Source organism: Pieris napi, chromosome 14 (genome assembly GCF_905475465.1).
Source record: "Pieris napi chromosome 14, ilPieNapi1.2, whole genome shotgun sequence".
NCBI lineage: Eukaryota > Metazoa > Arthropoda > Insecta > Lepidoptera > Pieridae > Pieris > Pieris napi.
Window position 1 is genome coordinate 5,496,622 of NC_062247.1, and position 27,328 is coordinate 5,523,949.

Sequence of the window (27,328 nt, forward strand, 5' to 3'; positions counted from 1 at the left end):
TACTTTTGACTACAGGATATTAGCAACACTGACTTGTCATCTGTCAAGTGTCCATACTATTTTGTAATTTGTAAATATTTGCGAACGAAATAACAATCAATAATAATTATTATACCTTACTCACTACTAGTCATTTATAATGAATATACCATTTCCAACTTTAATGCCTCGTTTGGTGGACACTAAATGGTTTAAAGCTGATAGCCCTTGTGATGAAGAAGCCGAACTCACCAGCCTAGAACAAGAACATCAATATAGCGTAAGATTCCTTACATACCTTAAAGAATCAGTTTATGTAAAATGCATCTATTCAAATGCAATATCTTTTTCAGTTAACTTCTGTTATACAAAAGTTTACTAAAAGGGCACCCATTGGCAAAACTGAGCCAGAGACAATGGAAGAGGAGGCTGAATCTGATGAAGGTATTTTATTCACTTAACCATTTAAAATAGTTTCATACTCATATAGATATCCAATAATCATTCAAATATCATTGGGATTAATAGTATAGATAAGTTACTGTTATTATTATACCACAAGCTTTTGTAAGGTACTAAATTATTATATATAATTTGCAGGCAATGAAGAATCAGAAGATACAGAGGAATCTCATGATGAAGATGAAGAATTAAGAGCTCCATATTCACCATCCCATAATAATAATGAGATAGGTGACTCTGTTGATGACCTCCAGCTTCCAGAGGAGTAATTTTAAGCTATAAATATCTAAGTATATTTTTAAGTTATTATTTTATCAAAGATTAGAATAAGTTGTTATGGGATGTTTCCTGCTAAAATAATAAAATTTCATTCACAATGTCTTGTATAATTTATTATCAAAAATTTGTTTATTTTTATATATTTTTTACTGATACATAAATCTTTCAATTTTAAAAGACCAAGCCACATAAATATTAAGAAACAGTTTTTTAAAAACAATAAAAGAAATAAATAAAGTCATTAAAAACTGTAAAATTAACCAATCAATCATATATTTTACTAAAAATATAAATAATACATATTAGGCAACAAAAAAAATTTAAAAACCATAATAGAATACCTTTTTAAACAATAATTACAAAAAGGCTAAGATCACAAACGCATGACTTTGTAAGACTACTACTACTAAGAAATTAAATTAAATAGTCATTCTACATGTGAAGGGGTACTAGAATTTGATTTAAAATGTAATACTGTTAAAATATGTAAAACTTCAGTGATAGATATGACTGCAGCTTCAGCAGCAGACTGACTTGAAAAAAAGTTAACAAAGACATATGACATGAAAATTAAATTTATTTTCTTTATGTTGCATTAGTAATGCTGTAATAAAGCCTCCATTAGATACATCTTTTAAATTTAGAAACAGCTGTTATTTCTGTGTTATAAGTTACCTAATTATATGTACCATACATTACATTATAAATTTTATTACATTAAGTACAAAAGTCCTTAGAACTTAGGAAAAAAATATGTATATAAACTGGCATGCAGCATGCCTGCAATGCATGCAAGCATGCAATTTAATACTGCAAAATTTAATTAATTATTCATAGGTTTGTAACATCAACAATAACACCAACTACTCTGGTTAAAAGTGGTGCTATCTTGTCCCTGTCAACTTCTCTCCATATATCTTTAAGACACCTCTCAATATAATCATGATCAAGAGATGGTTTACCTACAAAATAAGGTTGTATATTAATAAACATTTTAACTTAAAAAATTTATAAAACTTTCGCTCTAGAAGAAACAATTTCATAAGAAAAGGCTGTAGGATGTTCACCTCATGTTCAGTGATAACACTGCATATGTTTGCCACTGCAACTTTGGCTCCCATTAGACTGGCAGTCATTGTGGGAGGTGCTATTTGTTATAAAAAAAAAAAAATAATATATGTTTATTATGGAATATAAGATACATGTATCACTTATTCCACGTCATTAAATTTGAATTTGTAGGCATCCCTACTTATAGACCATAAGAGAAGGACAGTTCTAACTTATAGTCTTTTAAGTCAAGGGTTTTCTAAGATTTAGACTCAGCAGTAGTAAATATGATTTCTGTATACCAAAAAGGCAGTCGATATTAATTTAAAAGAACTTACTTATCAGTGATTTGCATTTCGCGACATCTAGTGTAAAGAAAATTGCACTTTTTTTTACTAATGGATTAAATTCATCACAATAATAATGAAATGCCATAGCAAGCTTAGCTGGTACCCTTTCAATGTTTTTCACCAGTAAGACACCAGTTTTATCTAAATTATCACGAAATTCATAAATAAGATCTACATCTGATTTGATAGTAATTACTTTACTGCTGTCTAATACAACATGTTGGACATCTTTTGTGTCATTCCCTGGAAAATTAAGTCAGAGTTAACACTTTTTTACTGAATTGGTCTTTGAATAATATTGTAAAGAAAAGTTAAACTTGGGCAGTTTAACTTATATACATGTTTGGAATGTGATTAAGGAATGGATGATTCCCTACAGGGCAGTATCTAGTAGATACATTTTTATATCTGTTTAATCATGTTTTTCAATGATAGCTTAAGTCCGCTAACCCGCTTTGTTTTACTATATTTTATTAACCACTGGAAAAAATAACTGCCAAAAATAAAAAAGGTAATAAAACTGTCACTTTATTGGTTTAAGTTTAAGTTTTTAAAAAGAAGTATACATACGTAGGTATCTGGAAGCTGCAGAAGAGATATTATCTATGAAATTATAAAACAGCTCAGAATCAAATGATTTGCTGTCATAAGTGAATATAAATGAGCCAGCATCCTCCTTTTGAAATATTGTATCTACTCCTAAAATAAATAAAATTATAACCATGATGAACACTTCACTAAAATATTACAACACAGCAAATAAACTTGACTATAATAATACAACACAAGTAATTGGTAATTACACAATCAAGAAATTACCAATTACTTACACTTTACTGCATTTGTTTGTACTTGGAATAATTGATCTAAGCATTGCAACTTTATAACAAATGTTGTAATTACCTGTGCGCACTTGCAACATTGAATCTGGTTTAACTTTATACTTCTGGGCCATGCTTTTTAAATCATCATAAAAATTTATTCTATCATAAATTTTGAAGCTAATATTCTTATCACTGTATTGCTCATAAACAATATAGCATATTCCACATAAGGCTATGATAATTGGTACTATATATTTGGAATTAAACCCACTCTTTCTTCTAGTTTGGTTTTCAGGAATATTTGTATCTGAACTTCTTGAATAGTTATGCCAGGAAGTATTAAGTGGAACATCCCTATTAGAATTTATGTACGGACAATTTTCATTTCTGTAATAGGAATGTATTTGAAAATCAGCAGGAGAGGATTTAGATAAAAGATCTCTGAAATAGAATTATTACCTTTTAACATCACTTCAAAAAGATTAATGACAACTGATACTTGAAATTAAATGTTGATGGTTGGCGAGTAAGCTTGTAAGCAAATTTGAAAGTTTCAAGCAGTATTAAAATTGCAATGTAGCAATGAAGTGATTGTGAGGTAACAATTATTTTAATAGCAGATCCATAAGAAAAACATGCAAACATTAGCGTCTTCAATTTTTAAGTTTACCATAATAGTGAGCACAACACCACAGACCAATTGTTTCCACTATTTTACCATATTAGTACAGTTATGTAAAAATGCTTACGATTGAAAAGAAAAGACAACTTCATGTAAGAATCACAATGGAGACTTCCCAGAAAGTATGACTCCCATGTGTCAAATAGATATTAGATTTGACTTATGTCTGTACATTATTGTCACACAGGAATCATAGTTAGTGCTCAAAAAATCTTACTATCTGACTAACTCTGAAATTAAGGCTTTGAAAAATCTAATTTACTTAAGTCAAACATATTTTGGACCTGCTATTTTCATGGAATATATTAAGCTTACTCAGAATCGGTATCATCACTTTTATCTGATAGTTCAGCATCAACTGATGACCTTCGAGGCAATTGCTTTCGGACTGAAATAGGGCTGGAACATCTAGCTGGTTTGCTGAAAGAAAAAGTAAAGTAAATTGTCAATATATATTAATCAGAATTTAAACTATTTATTAATAATTTGAACAAAGCTCTAAAGCCCTTGGTACTGTTCAACATAATTTCAAGTATTGGAAGGATCATAACATATACAAGGTATTTTAATATGTTAATTAAGTGAATATATGTGACTGCGATTTAAAGTAATATCTGGTACCTCAAAATGTTATCAACTTCATCCCAAGTTTCGTGTCTTCCGGATGTAAGTTCTGGTGTGTTCCTCATAATAGGATTATGATCATGGATTCCTCTTCTGGCTTTTGGAATTACAACTTTCAAGGACACCCTTTCCTGAAATATTTTCATAAAATTATACGAAACATAGTGAATAATTTTTGTTTTTCCAAGCGTGGTTAGATTGTTGTTACCAAAACTTATTATTTACATAACATTAGAATGTATATAAAGTATTTTGTGCTCACCCCTGCACATGGATGATCAAACATTAAAGCTATTTAATTAAGTGGGTGTTAATTACTTATAAAGAATATTGTTTAATTATTCCATAGGCCATAGCACTAATGGCTATGAGCAAGAGTTTAAAAATTATGTGATATTTCTTAATTCTTATTCTTGCAATTTGCTAATAAAATATCTTGAAATGTATGGTGATGCCAGCTCCTACAAATATTCCCCCTAGAATCAACTTCACAATTCACATAAAATAAAATCTTCTAAATATATACTAAAAAGGAAAACGCCTAAAATGTTCATTGTACTCGGTTTGTAAAGTAATTTATAAAATGAATTAAAAATACAAATACAGTAAAGTAATATAAAATAGCTGTCGTAGTTATGCGGGTGTATTATACAAATATTGATTAATGACCTAAAATATGTATGAATGATTATATTTTTTAACTTTAAAATTAAGTTACGAAAAAAATATTTACAAAGATCAGGATTCAGGAATCCACCCTTACGTGTTATCTAAGCACGCTAATCATCGGCCTATTTTTGAATTTAGCTTGGAGCTTATATTTGGTTTAGTTTGTTGGTTGGGTGCGAGGCTTACTATAAATATATAATCATGTGGTTTTTTTTAAATCTTGAATTAAGTACTCCCTATTCCTTAAAAATCCCCCTAAAAAAATTCATACCCATAAATCCCTTGGACGTCTTAATTCACCATAAATTTGGGAGAAAAACCCCCAAGACAGAACAAATCAAGTTCTAAATAGAGGTCATAGATAAACTAAGCACAGACTAAGAGTATAATATAATATATATAAATATATCTATATCTCATCTATGAGAATAATAATATTTCATATAGCCCGACCGTAGATAGAGTATAGAACTAGATGAGCTTCTAAAATAACAATAGAAACTAAAGAGAGAAGGCATTAACGTGAAATATTTAAGTGAGAGCGAAACAGAGTATCAGTTTTTCTGTCTCGTATCGGGTTTTATTTGTTTACCACCGAGCCCTTGGTGGTAAACAAGTTTTCACCGCTTACTGATAAATCTGTGAAACCCAAGTCAAACCCATATTTTAAGACTTTATCCTCATAAGAGGTTTATTTAAAGTGTCAGTCATTGTGAATTGTTGCATAATTGGCTATAAAAGCTATAGTGAACGTAAAGAACCAAACATAACCTTTCATCGGTAAGTAGCTTATTTTGTCACGACTCAGCTAACTTTGTTCAAGAATTATTCATTCCAATGTGTATTTTGGTCAATAATAAGCAATCTTCAATGAATTAAAACTGTAATTACGACATAATATGTCGATCATTCGCTATCTCACACGCTGTACGCTGATGCCTGGTCTATAACATAGTCCGTCTACGAGCTCGTCCAATGAAACAAAAATCGCTATACCAAATATCTATAGTCTCTTATATATATATAGACTTAAAAATACAACTTGAGGCGGGCAATATTTCCTAAAAGATTTTTCACAAGGTACAAAAAAACCATCAAGATTGATGGTGTCACTTATGGTTAACGTGACCAGACGTCCCGTTATGAATGGAACTGTCCCTTTTTCCAATTACGAATCCCGGTGTCCCCGAAATGAACTGTGGGACGCAAAATTGTCCCGTTTTCAGAAACCGCGCGAAAATTTGAGCAGCAGAATGTAAAAAAAAAACGTGCCAAAAGTTTTCTTATTTATTCTTATTTGAAATCGTTACCAAAGTGAAAGCAAATTCTGATAAATATAAAATATATTATTTTTGCTACCTACCTATATTTTGTAATTCGTTGCTTTTAAGCCAACTAACTTTTTTAAATAAATAACTTTAAAAAGTTTTTTTTAATAGACTACTTATTATTTTACCTAAATTAAACCAAAGTCCCGTTTTGAGTCAAATAATAAATGGTCACTTTACAGTTATGGTGCACAACCGTAATTATATAAGTATACAAATAATTTATGAATACATTTAAGAAATATCTCACAATATTCTATTTATTTAAGGATGAAAATATATAAAAAAGTAATATAAGATTCGTGAACATTCTGCGACTTTTCGATTTAAAAATGTATGCAGATTATTTTGTAATGATAATAAAATATGATAACAAATTTTTTGTTTAAGACATTCTTATTGATTGCAAAATTTTAGGTTTTAGTATTGGAGCTTTCTTTAGATTGTAGCTAATGAATATAAGATGATCGATAGCTTGGAAGTTGGAAGCACTGTGCACAATTTCAAATAGTTTTAATAAACATTAGATTTTGAGCGTCAGTTGTATTCAACTGCCGCTTGTAGAATTGGAAAGTTAATCTGCAATTTTTTTGGACCTTTCGTAGGACTTCGTATTTAATATTAAAATAATTATTTTTTATGCCTGTTATTTTATAACAGTTAGTCACATTAATGGACAATCACGATTTCAGTTATGTAGCTTTATTTGCATAATTCAAATTGACATCCTTTTACTCAAAATTTAAATAAAATTCCATTATCATAACTAATAAATCAACAGTAATTTGTATAAAATTTGAATAATAAATAACGACAAGCTAATTTTAAATCCATTTCCAGAACTTGTCATCACGTGTACTGCTTCGCGGAATATCGGCTTCGAGGGATATATTTCTAGAGGTTCTTTAACCTGCTCTTGGTTTTTAAGAATTTGGTCGTCAAGCCATGCTTTGAAAGTATAGATTGGTAGAACGTCAACAATGTGCTTGTTTATTGCGTATGATGTGGTCATTTCTTTAGTGCATTCATTTTGTCCTTTAGTTACCACTCCAATAAGTTCACTATCAAAAATTACAGGCCCTCCTAAATCTTTGAAACATGTTGGCACTTTGGTTTCAATGCAATCAATGAAACCCATTAATACATCGCCACTAGTTGACCTTTGTTCTACTCCTATAACCTGCAAGGTTTTTGGCTGTCCAACCTCAGTGTTTAACCCAAATCCTATAGCTTCCATTTCATTTAAATTCTTTCCATCTGTAACATTGCTCAGGCGAATTTTTGAAGCTATAGTATTATTGTGTTTTTCAGTAAATAGGATTCCAACATTTTTAGCGGCATCTGGCCCAGTATAGGTTGGGAAATTTTCAGTTTTTATCACGTGCAACTGTATAGTAGCTTCGTCCTTTTTATCAGAAGTTGTATTTACCAGAGCATAGCTCGCCAATTGAGCGCAGTGACCGGATGTGAGAATTATGCCATTCGCAACAATAGATCCTGCGCAAACATATTCATTCCTTTGAGACATAAGTGCTACGACAAATGGGAATTGTTTCGGGCTAGCCGTCTGGATTTCATGCATCAGAGTATTTTGTCTTCTCACACACATTGAGACGTTATTATTCGTACTCATATCCTGGTCTGCGATGTCCATTCCATTCATGGCAGAATCATCCAGAGGCTCATTGTAATCGGCGCTTTTTTTGTCCACTTGGCTTGCGCAAATTTGTAAAATATTAAACAACAAAAGAACACAAATTAAAAAATCCATTAAAATATTCTTGCCCATGGTGAATATTATTTTACTGCGAGAATTTTATGTTCTATTTTCATTAATAGAATTTTTATGACAAGTCTTGATAGAAAATTTTCAGCCAGTAAGTAGATACTTTCTGCTTAGTTATTAATTTTATGGGAACCTTCTTGAAAGATAAAAGGAATGTTTAACTAAAATTCTCATTTAAGCTCCAAATAGAAAAATTTCACACTCTAAAGTTTGATTAAAAAAACGTATATGCAATATGGCCGAACATTTCATGAAATGATTAATTTAGCTATACGGTCACGATACATACATACGTATTAGGTAATTGTCTTATGGCTCCTTCACATTTAGGTTTCTGATGGATTATCATTACTGGAATTTGAAAGATCCTTTATTTAAATCTTATCGAGAATAAAGAAATTACTACCTACTAAAATGAACTTGCAGAATTAAAAAGAGACTAAAGATACACACCCAATTAAAATACATGTAAGTAAAATGTTGACTATGATGGGAGGTGATGTGAATATAAAGCAAAGTATGTACATAATTGATACAGTCCGACTTTGTGTGTATCGCGGCGCAAACCACCGGGAAAATATGAAACCCTGGTAAAGTCGAAATGGTCAGGTGACCCCACAGGGATCTCGGAAACCAAGACCGAAGCATAAGTGGATTTTTTATATTTAGAGTGGTGTTACGTCAGATTTTTAGATTGGACGTTAAGTCAGAATAAAAAATACCATCGAATCACCTCGATGTCCGTCGTTCCACAACTGTGCATTTCTTAAGGCAGTTTTCATGCATTCCATGAGATTTCAAATCATACCGCGTAGTATATATTATGTAGACGAAACAGTTAATCTGGCACTCGTTAAGTAAACCACATATTAATATTTTATCTAATAATTGTATTGCATGTACTACGCAACGTTCAAAATGCCCTCGAGTTTGTACTACAGATGCGCGACCATTGCGCCGCGGTGATTGCTTTTGTCTCAAAAGCGGAGGAACCCGCACGGGTGAAATCATAAATTTTGCCCTGGCCCACTGCGCGCTCTTAAGAATCAAATTAATCTGTATTGTACAAAATTATAGTTTTGGACTTGGCCTCTAATTTTCATACAACAGATTTCTTGACGTTCAAAGGAATTCTGTGGACGAGGCTTGCTTGGCAGGAGTCCTCTTGAAAAGCCCTACTTAATATATTATAAAAAAATATATCCATAAAACCAATAATAAGCCTATTTGTTAATTATCTTTTGTGTTACCATTTATGCTTAACTACAAAACTGGCCCTTTAAACAAATATAAGGAAAGGTTTGCAATACAGCTTGTAGCCTAAAAGTTTACGAAATCAGCGAAAGAATATGTCAATGTTTAGAATTTTAGATACAAGTAATTTATTAAGTAATCTATCTGTATTTCTAGTATGTAAATCCACTGTGAAGTGTGAAGTGTGATCAAATACCACGATATATCGTAGTCTTGGAATCAAATGTCAATCTCTATTATACTCGATCTGTGTCGATCAGTGTCAACTGTCAAGTGTCAATCGTGATCCCATCTCTTTTGCAAACTATATTATAATTGCTTCGATATTTTTATTATTTGATGTCTTCTGTTTTAATACATTTTATATTTTAGACTTATTGAATTAGAAAGATGTCTAAAAAAAAAGGTAATAAAAAGAATTTAGACTTGGATGAAGATTTTGAGGACAAGAAATCTGTTGCCAACGACGCTATAACCTCAAAGACCAAAGGAAAGGGCAAAAAGAAAACGAAAGATGTCGTGGACAGTGATGCAGAAGGAGATGTGAACAAAGCACACATATCAGACGATGAGCAGGATGTTAAACCAGCTTCAAAGAAGTCTCAAAAGAAAGGTAGATGATAATGATTAGGTCATGTAAAGTTTTATAATTTTAATTAAAACTTTACTAAACTATTGCATAAACTATATAGTTGATTATAAAATACAAGATCTGATAGAGCAAGATGATACATCAAGTCTGGTACATTCTTAAGGACTATTTTATTATTAAGTGTTTATTTTTTATTTATTATGTATTCCTTGACATCTGTTAAAATATCATTATTCGTTAGTTATATAGTATACATTATAGATTCTATAGTTATTAGATTAAGCTAAGCTAAGTCCAAAATTGAAATCTGATTTTGACCTTTTGCTTTTAATTGCTGAATCTATGGTCTTATTGGGGTGTAATTTATTGGAATCTTCACTTAACTCACTGACTCTGAGTATTACTGAATATCTTTACCTTTTAAAATAAGAACTTAATAATATCCATTCACTTTATTTATCTGGAATATGATATTTTTACATATTCTTGTTTAAATTGGTATGCATTTTAATAAAATATTATACTGATGTTATTATTTATTTGTGTTTATATTCTTACTTAAATAGGTAAAAACAAAAAGAAAGGGGTTGATATGTCTGATGATGAGCAAGAGGATAAATCAATTATTAGCAATACCACAAATACATCTACAAAACCTGTAGCAAAGAATAAAAAGAAAAAAGGTAATATAAATGTATAAACATGTTAAGTATTTCAATTCATGCAAGAAATTTTAATTATTTTTTAAAGTAACATCTAGTGAGAGGATTGTGGAAGCTTGTATCATTGTGTACATATAGTACAATGAGATAATGGATCCTCCTTGTCAGTAAATATTTTGATCTAAGTTCCTATAGATTTCATATTATTTAAATGTCTTTTTATAAAAACATTTTGTTGTAGGTAAAGGTAAAAAAGGTGATGACTGGTCTGATGAAGGCAGTGATTTAGAGCTTAAACAAGCCTCTGAGGAAGAAGAAATAGCACAACCCATTATGAAAAAGAAAGGTATATATCTATACATATCACTTCTATTATTTTAGGTAGTAGTAACATAGTTTACTAAGTTCAGGAAATTATTAATTTCATAATATAGGTCATTCACTTGTAGTTCCATATGGCTGCATATTTAGATATTTTGATAATTCTGGAGTATAGTAATTATTAGTAATATTGGTAATAATCTTTATAAAGTGAAGAGTTTGTCCTTTTTAATTTGTTCTGTGTTTGCTAAGCTCAGGTGGCCATGACCAATATCTTTCCCTCAAATAATGCTTGAAGAGCAATATAATTTATTTTGTTTTAGCAAAAAATAAAAAGAAAGCAATAGCAGAATCTGATGAATCGGACAATGAAGATACAAAATCTGTTATTAGTAATGTGTCAAGTAATGCACCTGCACCAAAATCTAAAAATGGTAAATATTTTTCTGTCATATTTCTGGAATAGCTATATTTCTGCCTCTGTTAATCATTATTTTTAATATTTCAAATTTAATGATGTGGAATAAGTGATACATGTATCTTATGTTCTATAATATTTATTTTTATTTTTATTAAACATGTTCTGTGAGGTAGAATTTTCTATTGTTGATTGATTATTTGAATTGTTGTTAAAAGTTTAGTACCACACCTTTAAATTATTACACCTTAACTTCATAAAAAAAAACTACCAGTCATTAATAATATTGACTGAACATTCTTCTAGAAAAAAATAAAAAGAATACTCCTGCCGAAAATGAATCAGAGAATGAAGAATCAGTTAGCAGTAGCAACAATGTATTACCACCGAAATCAAAAAGTAAAGGTTAGTTAAAAGAACGGTCTCCATGAAATGTTAGAAATTATTTCCCAATTACTAATCATCCGTCTTTATGTAGATGTTTGTGGTAGTCAAACTGACTTCCAGTAACTGTCTCCTAAAGGATGTCCCTATCTCAAAAACGGCTCACCTTGATATTAATTTAAGTTTCGGAGAAAATTGTAGACAATCTTACAATTTATATAGATAGATAATTTCACACATTCTTGGAAACCTAAGTTGGTCATAATTTGTAAATATCCAATTCTAACATTTTCACATACAAACTGATCCAACGTATAACCTTCTTTAAATGATAGGATGTGGACTAATACTTCTTATCTTCATTAAGTAGCCAGGTACTGATAAAAATTAAATTAGTACATTTAGAAATACATTAATGCTACGTCAAATAAACGTTTTTCTTATATATCTGCAAAATTGTAGTTATTTTATAAGTTACCATTTGTCCATTAGGTAAGAAAAAAGAGGATTGGCCGGATGAAGAAGAAAGTGATAAAGAATTAAAAATTGAATCGGAAGATGAGGAAGAATTGAAGCCTGTAGTTAAAAGTAAATGTAAGTATCTAAATTGAATCTATCATATACAATAATCTGGACAATAGCTATAGAAAATTTGTTGTAATATATTTGAACATATTTTTAAGATTAGGCATCAACTGTTCATAATTGTCTGAGCTTGAATCATTTATACATGTTATAGAAAAGTAACAATAAATTTTACCCAATCATAAACATAGTAAAATATTCCTAGAGGCTCATACTATGAGTGTCAACAAACATATTATATGAGCCTGTGAGACTAGATTGATAAGGTCCCTACCTTATCAACCTTACCTTCTACCCTTAGAATGTAATTATTTTCTGTAGAAGTAAATAATTAAAAAACTCATACTCAATTTGCTACGATAAGTGGACACACTAAGAAAAAGATACCTTACGAAATAGTGAATATTGATTATAATAGAACGTTTAAGTAATTATATATTGTTTTACAGTAAAAAGTAGGAAGAAAAATAATATGGATAATTTAGAAGAGGAACTTAAAAAGTTTGAAATTAAGGATCCCGAACCAGATGAGGATGTTAGTGAAGAAAAGGTTAGACAAATTTTATTAAACCTATATCTGTACCTTTGTAACAACTAAAAAGCAATTAAAGTCTGTTTTTTATTAATATGCAAAAAAATCAAATCTAAAGCAAAGGCAAATTGACCATTCTTATAAAACATTGCAATTTATTGGCTTTTAAATTATGATGCTCACTTAATAATTACTTATTATAATTAGGAAGAGAAACCAAAAGATAAATTAAAGCCAGAAGAGAAGAAAATGAGCCATAAAGAGAAGAAGAAATTGAAGAAACAACAAGAGTATGAGAAACAAGTGGAAATGTTAACAAAGAAGGGTGGCCAGGGTCACAGTGACTTGGATGCAAACTTCACAGTTAGTCAAGCACAAAAATCTGCTGGTATGTTTTTTTATTATTATTCGAAAAATATAAATTAACTAAAGGTTTATGTAATTTATGTATTTGTTGAAATATTTTTAACGATAACTTTTGTAAATAGCCAGTGGTGCTACAACCCTTGGTATTGGTATCCAATTTCTGTATTAGTTACTTGATCATTCTTCTTAATAAACCAGTAGGTGATCAGCCTTCTATTATCATATTATCAGATGGCGCTGTGTTGAAAGTACCAACGTTTCACATAAGCTACAATGTAATGGCATAACCACCAAAAAAGCATGGTGGTGCCCATGGCTGGTGTTCTCCTAGCGTTTCCCTTGAATAGTTTACTACTATGTAATATAACAAACACCTTAGCCACAGCAACGCTTGGCCGGTCGACTAGTATACCTATACATTTCTGCTCTATACATTGCGGGCTTCGGTACTGCACTATACAATAGTGGCTAAATATCTCGTAAACACAATTTTCAGGTCAAATGGCAGCATTAGAAAACGCAGTGGACATTAAAGTAGAGAACTTCTCAATCAGTGCGAAAGGAAAAGATTTATTTGTGAATGCAAATCTGTTGATTGCAAATGGTCGGAGATATGGTCTTGTTGGGCCCAATGGTCACGGGAAGACCACATTATTGAGACATTTGGCACAACGTGCATTTCCACTTCCGCCCCATATTGATATATTGCTTTGTGAACAGGAAGTTACTGCCAGTGATATGAGTGCGGTCGATACTTTATTGGAATCTGATGTTAAAAGAAAGGGTAAGAAATTTTATTTTTTGTATTATAAGTTGTATATTAAAATGCACAAACATTCTAAGTATTGTACACAACAATTATACCCTTTATTGAAGTACGGAAAATATGTAAGACTAATTGTTTTAATACAATTATTTCACAATCGTTGTTTGTAATTCTTGCTAGAAAGATATTAGAGTGACTCATGGCCATTTGTAATACCTTTTCAGAATTCGTATCAAATGCGCCAAAACTTGTAATACAGCGTCACTTTTCGGTAGAGTATTTTTTTTCACAGTGGGGTCCGAAGTAAACAAAAAGTTATGATTTGAGAAATTTTTATATCGTTTAACTTAATATTATCTTCAAAACACTCAATAAACAACTATAAATAGTATGTCAAACGCAAAGACATATCAGTACTAATCTAGTGGATATTATGAAAATGATACAGGATGTAGATATTTTCGCATTTTAATAAGAATTAGTAAAAAAAGTCAATTTTCTTATAAAAACGCTAAATAAGTTATAACTCTGAAGGGAATGACCTAATCTATCTCCTATTTGCGTTTGATCCACGACTTTTTGACCACCCTGTATATTTCAAACTACACTGAAGCACGTACGAAGGTCGTTAGTGTTCGTAACTATACAAATTGTATGGCAAACCTTAGCTTTCGAGCTTCCAACATGAAATTCTCGAAACTTTTCGAATATCTATCTACGAAACGTAAAGTCCGTGCTAAAGTATCGTAATTTTTGAAGTCTTACGTATACGTATTGATACCGAGAATATTCAGCCATTTTGTAATTAATATACACAATTTTCAGAGCTTCTGGACGAGTGTAAGGAGTTAGAAGCGCTAATAGAAAAAGGCGATCTGTCTAAACAGGAAAAGCTAAATGAGGTATGTTTATGTCTAAACTGTTTATAATCTAATATATAAAATTCTCGTGTCGCGGTGTTTGTAGTTAAACTCCTCCGAAACGGCTTGACCGTTTCTCATGAAATTTTGTGTGCATATTGGGTATGTCTGAGAATTGGACAACATCAATTTTTCATTCCCCTAAATTTTAAGGGTAGTCCACCACTATATTATTATTTTTTAATTTTTAGATAATTTTTTTATGATATTTAATACATTAAAAAATACATACAACCCCTAATTTTCACCCCTCTACGATCAACCCCTATTTTTCTATTATAAATAATATACTTGGCAAAACGACGTTTGCCGGATTAGCTAGTATTATCTATAGAAATAATAGTAATAATAATAATCATTGGCGCTACAACCAAGTTTTCGGTCTGAGCCTCAGTTTTCTGTATCTGTTTAGTGATCATTTGTCAATGTAATTGGCAAGTAGGTCCTCTTGTGCCTGACACGCGCTGAATTTTTGTGTCTAAGCCGGTTTCCTCTCGATGATTTCCTTCCTGAACGATGAACCTTCGACCTCAGGGATGAGAGTAGCACGCTGAAGCCACTAGGCCAACACTGCTGCTTTGCTATATTAATTATCTATTATTTGGGCCTAAGACTGGCCGGTTACCTCAATGTTTACTTTTACAAAGTAATACGTACAAAATCTATTAGTGCACAGTCGCTATTTAAACGTATGCCCTTGTGGTTGAAAGTCGTAGTCAACTGCCGCTACGTACATTCCTTATTTTTTTTTATCACAAGCTTTAATTATTTTGTCGCTCTGACACCGACTTATATAAAAATGTTTGATGGTTTTATAATTCGAACTCACATTTTATAAAGCTGTTTTGTAACGTCTTCGGTATCTCATTAACAATGTGTGTGTTGACGTGTGTTGTATATTATCTTATAAAATGTATTTTAACTGTTAAGCAATTTAAGGACACCACTCTAATTATAACTTGTATTTCTTTTTAATTGTTTTATATTTGTAAGATGTCTGTTAGGTTTCTTCTTTTAAATTAATAAATAACAAACTAATTGAACTTTCATACGTTTCGTGAGGTATATTACGCTGCAAATTTATAAGCGTACATTTGCAGCCACAGATATATGTCATGCTCGTTAACGGGTGCTGCTTATGGTGACTGGTCGTACTTGAATTCGTGTATGCGGTGATGTTAGTTATTTGTGTTTGCGTGTTGTACCCACGAGAATGTAAGTGCGTGCTAATATTTCACCATGCCTCCTGCTGATAGAGGACAAATCTTTGTTTTTAATTTATGTTATTATTATTAAGTACTTAAAATGTCACATGGGACATGGTGTAATGGTTGCAGCTCCTTACAAACATTTTGTAAAACAAAAAAAATTGCGATTAAAAAGAGTGGCGGAGAGTTTATTGCCAGTTCTTCTCTCCCGTTCTACGCCCTTGATTGGAGAACTGGCAGTAAATGTAAAATTAGAAGAATGAATATGTATTTCTTTACTGACAAGTCATAAGTGTACATTATGTTACCTATGTGATTATATGATTTTTTACTTTTACTTTACTTTATACAGAATCCCGTAAAATGAAAATCCTTGATTTTTCTGAAGTCCTCACCTTGGCTAGTACTTTAGTTTTCCAATTAATTTCAGGTATATGCAGAATTAAAAGCGATAGGTGCTGACTCCGCTGAACCACGCGCACGTAGGATTCTAGCTGGTCTAGGATTTAGTAAGGAGATGCAAAATAGGGCGACGAAAAACTTCTCTGGAGGATGGCGAATGAGGGTCTCATTAGCTAGGTATGTTGTAGGACATGCGCTACGGTTTTAATCGCGTTAGCCACTTGTCTCACCGGCAACGATTAACGAGTAACGAGAGCTAGAACTAAAAACGAGTAAGCGAGACGCGGGGAGCGAGTGCGTAGTTCCGATATTTGTGTAGCTCGGCTATAAGCGAGTGTACGAGTGAGGCGGGCGATTACTCGCATCACTCGCATCATACAATTCATCATCATCGTCGTCTGAACTAGATAACAATGATAATTCAAATGATTTTTCGATATTCATATTAAATAAAAAAACGTGTACTTTCAGATACGAGAGTTTTAAAAGAGTACCGAGAGTTTTTTACGCCGGCTTTTTCTCTCGGCCTTCTTTGCCGATGAGTAGGGATGCCTACAAATTCAAATTTAATGACGTGGAATAAGTGATACATGTATCTTATGTTCCATAATAAACATATTTTATTTTTTATTTTACGCACTGTAGAGAAATAACCACTGGTTGCTCTCTCGGCGTGAGTTCTAATACTCGCCAAGCAAGTGTTATCTTTCATACCTATTGTCGCTCAGCGACAAACTAGTGAAGCGAGTGCTCGCCGGCCGTGTGAACAGTCAGCGATCAACTGTTTGTATATGCATCTCTTGTTTACACAGAAAGTATATCTATTGTACGTTTCTTGAGCGAGAAAATAGCCTATAGTTATAGTTAGTCGTTTTCTCGTCGTTGGTGGGACAACTGCCTTAATTCTGTCGTTATGTATAAGTGGACATCACAATTTAAATAATACATTAACAAATATAAATGCGAATTTATTTTGAGTGCTTTACTTTGTGAATAGCGAGAGATGCCATCTCAATTTGATATTATGTTTTTTTTTTAATTTATTGCTTTGTTGATTTTTTTTCTTTATTGATTAAAATATCGAAAAGTTGCCATATTAACGCCATCCATTGTCACGAAGATGTCTTACATACTTGATTTTTCTTGTGATAAGTGCCACATTAAAACCACGCGAATAATTTATACAGTTTAAGTACAACTAATTCAGTTGAAATTTAAACATCCAATAACTCGTTAAAATTGTTGAAAAAACAAATCATATTTCTTTTTCAGAGCTTTATATATCGAACCATCGCTGCTACTACTCGATGAACCTACAAATCATTTAGATCTCAATGCTGTTATTTGGTTAGACAAGTAAGTTTTGAATTTTTTATCTTCCAATTATGCGATATTTATTATAAAACTAACCCGCGATTTTCTATGCTGATAAACCATATTTATTAGCACTGAAAAAAAATTGTCAATTCCCATTAATGAATTTTTTCCATTTCTGGCAAATATTATATCAAATTTTTTCATACTTATACTATATCTCAATCTTAGCCAAGGAGTTTTCATTCATATATTTTACGAAGACTTTTCTTACGTTATTATAATACTTTGTCAAGCTCGTAGGAGATAAACATACTAAGACTATTGCAGAAAGAAAGATCTATAGAAAATATTAATAGAAATTAATTTCTAGTTACCTCCAAGGATGGAAGAAAACATTACTAGTTGTATCCCACGACCAGTCTTTCTTAGACAACGTGTGTAACGAAATTATTCACTTAGACCAACAAAAGTTGTTCTATTACAAGGGCAATTACTCGATGTTCAAGAAGATGTACGCCCAAAAGCGGAAAGAAATGATAAAAGAGTATGAGAAACAGGAGAAGAGGTTAAAGGATTTGAAGTCGCATGGACAGTCGAAGAAAGCAGCGGTATGTTCATATATATCTTTTATTTCAGAGATTATATATAGTATTAATATCGTTTCTGTATTGGTTAAACGACTATTTATTTAACTATTCGTTTGAATTCTCGTGAATTTGGAATGCTGTCTTAAGGCATTGTAAAGTGTGCCTTTATATGCTAGCAAAATTTTAATAGTAATTATATGTTTCCGCGAGAGTGTTGACTTTATGACAGTATGTTTTACCCTTGGTCTTGGTTCTTGTTAAGAGATACATACATACACGGACGAAGTGATTTTAAGTTTGTATGAAATATCCTTATATGCTAGATATAAACTATGTAATTTTACAGGAAAAGAAACAAAAAGAAGCCCTTACACGTAAACAAGAGAAGAACCGTAGCAAATCACAGCGGGAAGAGAACGAAGATAACGCGGCGCCTGTCACTCTCTTACAGCGGCCCAAAGAGTACATTGTCAAGTTTAACTTCCCAGATCCACCGCCATTGCAGCCTCCGATCCTTGGATTACATAGTACGTATTTCGTTCGTTCAGACGTTCAATCACTCTTTTATGTACAAAATAATCTTATTTATAATCTGTATTTTGAAATCCGATCATTTTCTTTTATAGAATTTTCGCAATACTACAAATGGTTTTTTATCGAATATAAATTGTGATTAATGGGATTTTTAGGTTAATTAAACATCATATAAAAATTTATATAATTTATGTGGAAACGTCTTATTTTTTTAAATTGGTCACGTCGAAAACTCTGAGTTATTTTTGGAGTTATAACTCCTACTCACTCTTTACTAAAAGTTTAAAAACATTTTGGACAGTTTGATCTTTATAAAAATGGTTAAATAAACACAAATGAAGAAATTATTTAAAGGATAATGCAGATAATTGAAAAACCAATATTTCTAACTAACAAACTAAATAAATTAATAAAATCACTGTTTAGATAAAATGTATAGCACATACAAATCAAATCTACCTAATGAAATCTGTGTACTTTTTAATATTATCCCAGTTTTAATTTGTAATTGCCAAATGCCTAAATTACAAAATAAAAACTGCTGTCCGATGGGGACGTGCAATTGGTATAATAATTAAGTTCTCATGAAAATAAAATGGTCATTTTGTCGATGAGAATAAAATTCCTTATATTCGTTAAAATTCCTAAGATACTAAACAATCAGCTAGATAATCCCAACTTGTTATCAAAATTTCAATTCCGTGTACCCAATAGACATCCCAGACATCCCATCATTCCATTTATCCCTCCTTTCCGGAGAACGCGTTTTGGCCGAAATTCACCGATGTCCAGATTGAGCATTCTATAAAACGAGCTGGATCTGGACATTCATAGTTGCTCACCTCAGACTTTGAGAGCGATTTTCGTTTAGTGTTTGTTTAAACATTTTTTTTATTGTTTAGATTAATTAATTTTATTACTTCTTGTACCTATGCTGTTTGCCAGTAAGTGTTTAACACATTGAAAACAGTTTTTTATTTTTCTTCTGTCAATGTATTAATGTGCCAAGCGTTGGAAAGCTTTTATAAATAAATAAATAAACTTAAAATTCTGTGTTGCAGACACTTGAAGCTGAGTTAAGCCCATTTTGGTTAATGTGTTAATTTTAAGCAAATATTTTTTTTTTTAGATGTGAACTTCAATTTCCCTGGACAAAAGCCGCTATTCATAGAGGTCGACTTTGGTATCGATCTGAATTCCCGTATCGCGATCGTAGGACCAAATGGAGTCGGCAAATCCACCTTCCTCAAACTGCTCGTTGGTGAATTGAGTCCTATTCAAGGCGAGCTTTTGAGAAATCATAGACTGGTTAGTATATCCATTTTTCTTAAAAAACTAAAAAAACACTGTTTTCTTATTATTTTAAAATTGTTCCATATAAAACAATTTGTGTTGATGGTAGAGCGAGTCTGTCAAACTAAGTCTAATCTTCCAATCAATTCAATCTTTCAATATGCTTTATATTTATTTAGGCATCATTTCTGAAATTGTTTTTAAATATATTTTTTATTTTAATTGTTAAAGTTTTTGTTTCTGCTGCTAGTGACAGCAACAAATGTAAAAAATGGGCCCAACTCAGCTTAAGCTTTAAGTTGGGCCGATTTTTTATTAAATTGATTGTGTTTGTATTTCTTTTTTATATATATGTGTGTGTGCTTTATTAATTAATATTATTAGTCAAATAAACGTTTTTTTTCTATTCTGGCAACACACACGTTCTTTATTTTGGTGTCTAAGACATGAGTTCTAAAATTAGACTAAGGTATATAATTGAAACTTTAAAATAAAATAAAATATGTTTATTATGGAACATAAGATACATGTATCACTTATTCCACGTCATTAAATTTGAATTTGTAGGCATCCCTACTCATCGGCAAAGAAGACAGAGGGTGTAGGCCGAGAGAAAAAGCCGGCGTAAAAAACTCTCGGTACTCTTTATCGCTTCAAAGAGTCCAATTATTATTATTTTAATTACCTTTATTATATGTAAAATCGTCTTCATGTGTCAGAGTCTTGACTTTATATTTTTATGCAGAGAATCGGTCGTTTTGACCAACACAGTGGAGAACATTTAACCGCTGAGGAATCGCCAGTGGAATATCTGCAGCGGCTTTTCGGTCTGCAGTATGAGAAGGCTCGTAAAGCCCTCGGAACTTTTGGGCTTGCTAGTCATGCGCATACGATCAAAATGAAGGATCTGAGTGGAGGGCAAAAGGCCAGGGTTGCCTTGGCTGAACTTACATTGATGGCACCTGATGTTATTATTCTGGTAAGAATAACTAATTTAATCAAATTAATTATTAATTTGTAGTATATACGACACAGAAGTATTTAAATACATAAAAATTTAGCCTAATTAAAGCAAATAAAAATCAAATAAAATTGTAAGATATATGAATATAATTTCCTTGGAAATTAATTTTATTCCTAACTAGTACACCATGGACTATAAAATATAAAAATACTGTAGTATAAAAAAAATTGTATTTAAGAACTACTTGTTTCCATGCTCATGCTCCTTATAAAAAATCTACCTAACTAAAGAACTCTTTCCTCCTCCTCTTTCCTTTTCCAATTGCTATGATAAAAAGAGATAAGTACTCTATTAGTTTTCTTCTGGTTGTTGATTATAGTTTTATTGAATATTTTAGGATGAGCCGACAAATAACTTGGATATAGAAAGTATAGACGCGCTGGCAGAAGCCATCAACGCATACAAGGGCGGAGTCGTTATCGTATCTCACGACGAACGACTCATTCGTGAGACGGAGTGCGCCCTCTATGTTATCGAAGACCAGACTATTAATGAGGTTAGTATGCAAAACCATATAACATATATTTTGAATTCACGTGAATTGCGTTTTTATTGCGTTAAGCTGTATTTTATAACGTATAAATTTTTATTTGTATAAGGAAAACTTAAAAACAGAAATGCATTTAATGTCTATGGTCAGGTTTTTTGTTGGTAGTTCCCAACAAAAATATATGAACTATTATTCATCTATGTAGCCCAATCAGTGTGATAAAGTTTAAATCGCTATCGTACCTGTATGAAAATTGTATTTACAATGTTTCCTAATATTGAAACATATACAGGGTGGTCAAAAAGTCGTGGATAAAACGCAAATAGGGGATAGATGAGGTCATCAGCTGCAAACAATTGTTCTAAGCTCAACCCCTGCAGAGTTATAATTTATTTTGCGTTTTTATAAAAAAATTTACTTTTTTTACTAATTCTTATTAAAATGCGAAAATATCTACATCCTGTATCTTTTTCATAATATCCACTAGATTGGTACTGATGAGTTCTTGCGTTAGACATACTATTTATAGATGTTTATTGAGTGTATTGAAGATGTAAGTTAGTTATACGATATAAATTTTTTTCAAATCATAACTTTTTGTTTACTTCGGACCACACTGTGAAAAAAAATTACCTTACCGAAAAGTGACCCTGTACCACAAGTTTTTGGCGCATTTAATAGGGATTCTGAAAAGGAAACACACATGGAAATGAGTCGCTCTTGCGTTTGATCCACGACTTTTTGGCCACCCTGTATATATATTTAATGGAGGAACACCTGAATATGATTTTTAGTTTCTGAGAATGTGGCCCAACATACACTTAGGATTTATCACTTCCTTAGTTGCCTAAATCATGCTGCAATATCTAATTCGAATATCTCATGATTACCTGATTTTTGAAGTCGGGTAAAAAGTTCGCTGGGTTATTATTTATTATTTTTTTGTTTAGGTCGATGGTGACTTCGACGCCTACCGTAAGGAGCTTCTCGAAAGTCTCGGCGAAACTATTAACTCTCCTTCCATCATCGCCAACGCTGCTGTTCTCCAATAAGACATTGGTGCTGATTATATCTAAGCACTACAAATTTAAATATAACTTCAACGGATTAAAACGCGTAATTATTACATCCAATCCATCAAAATGCATGTAAATAATGTTTAAAACGCGAGAAAAAAGTTTTATTTAGATATTGGTGCTGTATAATTAAAAAAAAAACGTGCTTGTAATGAAATATAATATCCACATAATTCTGGTGTGACTAAAAGATTTTTAATAGTAAATAAAAAAAAAATATCAATCAATGTAATTAAAATAAACACGATTTAAATTGTATTTCTTCATAAATTTTTATTTTTAACAAAAAATGAATTTCGGGATAGCTCTAATAAACGTCTCATAGTGGCGTGTCTGCCCAATTCACCATTTCAAAAAAATTAATAAAATAATGCAAGATTATAAGCAATTTATTTCTCGCAGTGTTTGTCTTATATTGTACAGTTTGTATATTTATTTTAATTTATATTAATGTTTGCAAACTGTACATAAACGTCATGTAAGATTTATCTTCCAATATTTATATTAATAAATTTTGTTACAAAATATGTGTCTTATTTCTAACATTTGAATTAGTGTTAGTTTATCTGGGAGGTGAGAATATAAATGAAAGATGCAAGACGGAACGTTGCATTCGATTGTGATTGGTCAAATGGATGTGATTATCGCGTGTCAACGCGTATTTTACCAGAGATTCTTTTCGAAATTTCGAATTTTGGTTGTCCCTTGGTCTTACGATGTGGAGTTGGACGCGAAGAGACAGCCCAAAAGGTCGGTTTTCTCCTTCGTGGCATAGGTCAGCGAGTCATTTTCCTTGTGCAGGGGTGGAATGGAGGGCTGACAGTAATTTCCTTAGACAACTTTGGCGAGAAACTAGAAGAGCTAGCAAATCCAGCAATGAACTCAGACTGTTCAGCAATCTCTAGTTTTAAGTTAAGTTCGCTAGTATTCGCATCACGAGATGTCGTCGCTTCCGCCAACGCGTCAAAGAATATTCGTTGACGCGAGGCCGCCTTCCAAGAACGGTTAAACTAGGGTAGTTACTTGCCACCACGGCACCGCAGAAAATGGATTAAGGAGTTACATGCCCTGCAGAACAAATTCAGCGATAGAGTCGGCAACGGAATCTGGAGCATCCGACAAAAAGCATATCCCGCATCCCGATCCAATCTGCTGACAAGATACTTACGGCGTTTCGTCTCTCACTTTTTATATTCCTTTAAGCAAGTTCTAAATGATTCATTACCGATTGAGAGTTTAGGCTAACTTTAAACGGCTTGGCTATTTTCAAAGCTTAGGTCGATGGGTTTCATCAATGAATGTTTAATGTGCGTAATAAGTTACACATACAATACAGGACACTCGTACACATCTTGAGGAAAACGCGTAAGAACCAAAAATGTACGGTGTATTGTGCATTAAAAGCTGATCACGTACCTACTTGTGTGAAGAAACATTACTAAGGAAATAGAAGGGTGAAGCCAATAAACAAGGCCATTTTAATTTAGACTAGATCGTTTATTGATTTCATTTATTGATTTCACGCGTCACATTTTTCCGTTACGCGCCATCTTTTGAAGTGAAACTTCTTTATCGACGTATGGGAGAAATTTTGTAGCAGCTTACGGGCCATGTTGCTTTTTGAAGTCAAACTTCTTTATCGGCGTTGGAAAAAAATTTACACACATTTGTCACATTTTTCGGTTAAGGTGATATCAGACGGTTCACTCGAGTGAATGCTTCATTTTTTTTCATTCTATGTTCACACGGCTTAGACGAAATGATACAGAAATGAACATTCATTGTTCTTTCTTTTAAATATGTCATCGAATGAAGTCGTACGTCTTGGAATTAGTTTAATTTGTGATCATTTAATCAAAGAGTTGACAAAAAAGAAGCAAAGAAAACGTCGACGGTGGTGGGTGCGACCATGGATTGAAAGAAGAAATTTATTAGGAGCTTCCAATACATTGTTGAGAGAACTAGCCGTTGAAGATCCTGATTCATATTGTAATCATCATCGAATGGATGAAAGTAAATTTGAAGAACTTCTACTTCTTGTTGCTCCGTTAGTAACGAAAGAAAACACTTTAATGAGAGATAGCATACCTACCCGGATGAAACATCAAATTGTACTGAGATACCTGGCTACAGGTGATAGTTTTGGAAGTTTAGAGTTTTTGTACAGAGTACCTCGAAATACAATATACTATTTTTTTCAAGAAGTATGTGAAGCCAGTTGGACAGCCCTTGGAAAGGTTATTAAGGTCAGTTATATCTATTTAATAAAATATTAAGTTATTTTCTTGAAACATTTTAATTTAGACAATCAACATTTACACAATACTTTGTATAGCTTGTGAGAGTATGTTTTCTTGCTCTTGGGTGGATGTTTGGACAACTACTCCGGTGTTGTATTTTGGTATAGAGGCGACTGGTTATGGACTAGTAAATGGAGATGGAGTGCTGGAGTCCGAGTAAATTACTTCAGGAAATGATTGTGATATCTGTGTTAACCGTTCCTGAGTCATCACAGATTGAAGTTTTTCCTGGCATATCAAAGCCCTGTTCAAGGGCATTTTCTTGAGTTGTACTGCCAAACTTTTGCAAAACAAATCAAACTCATCTTCAGTTTGGACTTTGGCTTGCTCGCTTATAGTTTTTAATTCTTTAATTGCTCTATCAATCGGTATATCAATCTTCCTTTTCTTGTTTGTTGGCTTTCGAGAATATGAAGGAGTCATCAGTTCACTATTTCCATTCCTACTAATCTCAGAATTTGGCGTCTTCTGTTTCTCACTGCCAGCTTGAGTCTGCTCAGATTCAGCAGAGTCTTCATTTTGAGTCTGTGGTGCATCCTGTAATTAAAATGTTGACACTTTTATTATTACAGGTTCCTGGAAGTCAACATGAATGGAATAACATAATGGAAGACTACTATAGATTATGGAACTTTCCAAACTGTTGTGGTGCAATGGATGGAAAATTGGTGAATATAAGATGCCCAGGAAGTTCAGGCTCTGAATATTTCGACTACAAAAAGAATTTTAGTATTCATCTATTTGCAGTAGTAGATGCGAATTATAATTTTATTTATATAGATGTTGGGATAAACGAAAGGACAAATGATGCATCCGTCTTTAATAAAACAACACTGAATGAAGCTTTGTTGTCGAATCTTCTAAATTTCCCAAAGGAAGGCGTAATCGTCGCAGATGATGCCTTTCCTTTGCGGACGGATGTTTTGAAACCATATAATACTAGAGGAGAGTTTGGCGATAAACAAAAAATATTTAACTATCGGCTGTCAAGAGCTCGACGAGTGGTTGAAAACTCTTTTGGAATATTAGTATCAAAATTTCGAATCTATGAAAAGGCGATTCCATTGTCAGTGCAAAAAGTTGAACAACTTGTTAAAACGACGTGTGCATTACATAATTGGCTCAGAAAAACTACAGTGGACTACGTGCAACAACGATCACTGGAAACTGAGGATTGGGTCACAGGGTCCATTGTACCTGGAGAATGGCGAGAAGTACCATCTTTAGCATTAAGCGATTTACCACCAACCAATGCAAGAAATCATAGTGAAAATGCCCGCCGCGTGCGTGACGTATATGCAGAAAAGTTTGTCACTTCATGCACTGTACCATGGCAATGGAACATGATAAGAAGAATATGATGTAATAATACTGAATAAACCTATACAATTCATATACGTTGTTTTTGTTTGAGTATAAGTATTAAGTAGGTACCTACCTAGCTTCTGTTCACGTAGTGGTCGCTTATCGAACAGACAGACAGAGTTACTAGGATATGGATTAATATTATGGATATGGATTAGTATGGATTGATAAAAGATTCTACTTACGAGACTTGATGTACTCTGCCGTGGGACGCATACACTGCTTAAAAATTCTGCATGTTTAAACCAGTACAGGGTCGGTACATAGACATCGTCAGAAGAGCAACCGCTTTGAGTAGACTGCTTTATTTTGGTTAATTCTGTTGTATACCGGGTCCTTATCGTTTTTATTTTCTTTTTAATATCTTTTTCAGTAATCTCTAAGTTTAAATCACTGATTAGAAATTTTATAGAGTTTGCCCGCATTGTTCGGTCTTTGTATTCAACAATTTTGTGGTTCCAAAGGCATTGATAATTTTTAAAGTTCTCCAAAAAAAGTAATGTATTTTGATCGTTCCACTTGAACACCATTTTGCCGCATGAAAACAATATAATAACGCACAGAAAAAAAAAGTTATAACTTCGTCGACAACGTGATGTCCGTCGGCTACAGGACTCGAAACAAAATGGCCGAATCCGAATGAACGTTCTCTCAGTGTTCAGACCGTTCATTTCTCGTTCATTCGGAGTGGGAATGAAAGATACCGGATGCCAATATTGAACACTGTTGGATCGGTTCACTTATGAATTCATTCGGCACTCGTGTTTTATTTTTTGTTCAGACATTTCATTTCGAGTGAAATGTACCGAATGAAAGGTGAAAATGAACAAAAACTGAACCGGCTGATATCACTTTTACGCGCCATCTTTTTCTTGTCCGTACCACGGTTGATCCGAAGA

General features: G+C 32.4%; 5 protein-coding genes and 1 long non-coding RNA gene across 7 annotated transcripts; 3 read left to right on the forward strand and 3 right to left on the reverse strand.

Moving 5' to 3' along the window:
- Positions 1-18: 18 nt before the first annotated feature.
- Positions 19-818, forward strand: LOC125055933 (anaphase-promoting complex subunit 15-like). Its single transcript, XM_047658694.1, has 3 exons — positions 19-259; positions 333-423; positions 580-818. Exons 1-3 carry the CDS (start codon positions 140-142, stop codon positions 708-710), a joined length of 342 nt encoding a protein of 113 aa, XP_047514650.1. The 5' UTR covers positions 19-139; the 3' UTR covers positions 711-818.
- Positions 819-1,523: 705 nt separating this feature from the next.
- Positions 1,524-5,212, reverse strand: LOC125056142. Its single transcript, XM_047659107.1, has 7 exons — positions 5,191-5,212; positions 4,248-4,381; positions 3,942-4,046; positions 3,024-3,385; positions 2,691-2,819; positions 2,109-2,363; positions 1,524-1,682 (listed from the first exon to the last, which is right to left on the reverse strand). Exons 2-7 carry the CDS (start codon positions 4,313-4,315, stop codon positions 1,552-1,554), a joined length of 1,050 nt encoding a protein of 349 aa, XP_047515063.1. The 5' UTR covers positions 4,316-4,381; positions 5,191-5,212; the 3' UTR covers positions 1,524-1,551.
- A 1,721-nt stretch (positions 5,213-6,933) lies between these two features.
- On the reverse strand, positions 6,934-8,566 carry LOC125056319 (lectizyme-like). Its single transcript, XM_047659362.1, has 2 exons — positions 8,487-8,566; positions 6,934-8,384 (listed from the first exon to the last, which is right to left on the reverse strand). The coding sequence occupies exon 2, from the start codon at positions 8,034-8,036 to the stop codon at positions 7,014-7,016; it is 1,023 nt and encodes a 340-aa protein (XP_047515318.1). The 5' UTR covers positions 8,037-8,384; positions 8,487-8,566; the 3' UTR covers positions 6,934-7,013.
- A 993-nt stretch (positions 8,567-9,559) lies between these two features.
- On the forward strand, positions 9,560-23,289 carry LOC125055909 (ATP-binding cassette sub-family F member 1). Of its 2 annotated transcripts, XM_047658634.1 has the most exons (18): positions 9,560-9,900; positions 10,446-10,562; positions 10,783-10,887; positions 11,186-11,296; positions 11,587-11,685; positions 12,157-12,258; positions 12,699-12,799; positions 12,989-13,169; positions 13,644-13,931; positions 14,739-14,815; positions 16,472-16,620; positions 17,716-17,799; positions 18,131-18,368; positions 18,694-18,874; positions 20,011-20,189; positions 20,920-21,153; positions 21,536-21,694; positions 22,639-23,289. In XM_047658634.1, the coding sequence occupies exons 1-18, from the start codon at positions 9,678-9,680 to the stop codon at positions 22,738-22,740; spliced, it is 2,730 nt and encodes a 909-aa protein (XP_047514590.1). In that variant the 5' UTR covers positions 9,560-9,677; the 3' UTR covers positions 22,741-23,289. The 2 variants fall into 2 exon arrangements, with proteins under 2 accessions (XP_047514590.1, XP_047514591.1); XM_047658635.1 differs by lacking the exon at positions 11,587-11,685.
- A 1,285-nt stretch (positions 23,290-24,574) lies between these two features.
- LOC125056267 (protein ANTAGONIST OF LIKE HETEROCHROMATIN PROTEIN 1-like) lies at positions 24,575-26,620 on the forward strand. Its single transcript, XM_047659297.1, has 2 exons — positions 24,575-25,010; positions 25,637-26,620. Exons 1-2 carry the CDS (start codon positions 24,768-24,770, stop codon positions 26,423-26,425), a joined length of 1,032 nt encoding a protein of 343 aa, XP_047515253.1. The 5' UTR covers positions 24,575-24,767; the 3' UTR covers positions 26,426-26,620.
- Positions 25,042-26,980, reverse strand: LOC125056268. The gene is made up of 2 exons (XR_007118036.1): positions 26,615-26,980; positions 25,042-25,601 (listed from the first exon to the last, which is right to left on the reverse strand). It is a non-coding gene; the product is annotated as an uncharacterized LOC125056268 (long non-coding RNA).
- Between the last annotated feature and the right edge of the window lie 348 nt (positions 26,981-27,328).

What these genes read in the sequence shown, in the direction of transcription:
- LOC125055933 (XM_047658694.1), top strand. Translation starts at nt 140, where the DNA reads ATGAATATACCATTTCCAACTTTAATGCCTCGTTTGGTGGACACTAAA. An exon ending in AACAAGAACATCAATATAGC is followed by an intron (nt 260 to 332) that starts GTAAGATTCCTT and finishes TATCTTTTTCAG; the next exon opens with TTAACTTCTGTTATACAAAA. An exon ending in GGAGGCTGAATCTGATGAAG is followed by an intron (nt 424 to 579) that starts GTATTTTATTCA and finishes TATAATTTGCAG; the next exon opens with GCAATGAAGAATCAGAAGAT.
- LOC125056142 (XM_047659107.1), bottom strand. Translation starts at nt 4,315, where the DNA reads ATGAGGAACACACCAGAACTTACATCCGGAAGACACGAAACTTGGGAT. An exon ending in GAAGTTGATAACATTTTGAG is followed by an intron (nt 4,047 to 4,247) that starts GTACCAGATATT and finishes TTTTTCTTTCAG; the next exon opens with CAAACCAGCTAGATGTTCCA. An exon ending in AATGTTGCAAGTGCGCACAG is followed by an intron (nt 2,820 to 3,023) that starts GTAATTACAACA and finishes TATTTATTTTAG; the next exon opens with GAGTAGATACAATATTTCAA.
- LOC125056319 (XM_047659362.1), bottom strand. Translation starts at nt 8,036, where the DNA reads ATGGGCAAGAATATTTTAATGGATTTTTTAATTTGTGTTCTTTTGTTG.
- LOC125055909 (XM_047658634.1), top strand. Translation starts at nt 9,678, where the DNA reads ATGTCTAAAAAAAAAGGTAATAAAAAGAATTTAGACTTGGATGAAGAT. An exon ending in GCCTGTAGTTAAAAGTAAAT is followed by an intron (nt 12,259 to 12,698) that starts GTAAGTATCTAA and finishes ATTGTTTTACAG; the next exon opens with TAAAAAGTAGGAAGAAAAAT. An exon ending in GACAGTCGAAGAAAGCAGCG is followed by an intron (nt 18,369 to 18,693) that starts GTATGTTCATAT and finishes GTAATTTTACAG; the next exon opens with GAAAAGAAACAAAAAGAAGC.
- LOC125056267 (XM_047659297.1), top strand. Translation starts at nt 24,768, where the DNA reads ATGGATGAAAGTAAATTTGAAGAACTTCTACTTCTTGTTGCTCCGTTA. An exon ending in CCCTTGGAAAGGTTATTAAG is followed by an intron (nt 25,011 to 25,636) that starts GTCAGTTATATC and finishes TTATTATTACAG; the next exon opens with GTTCCTGGAAGTCAACATGA.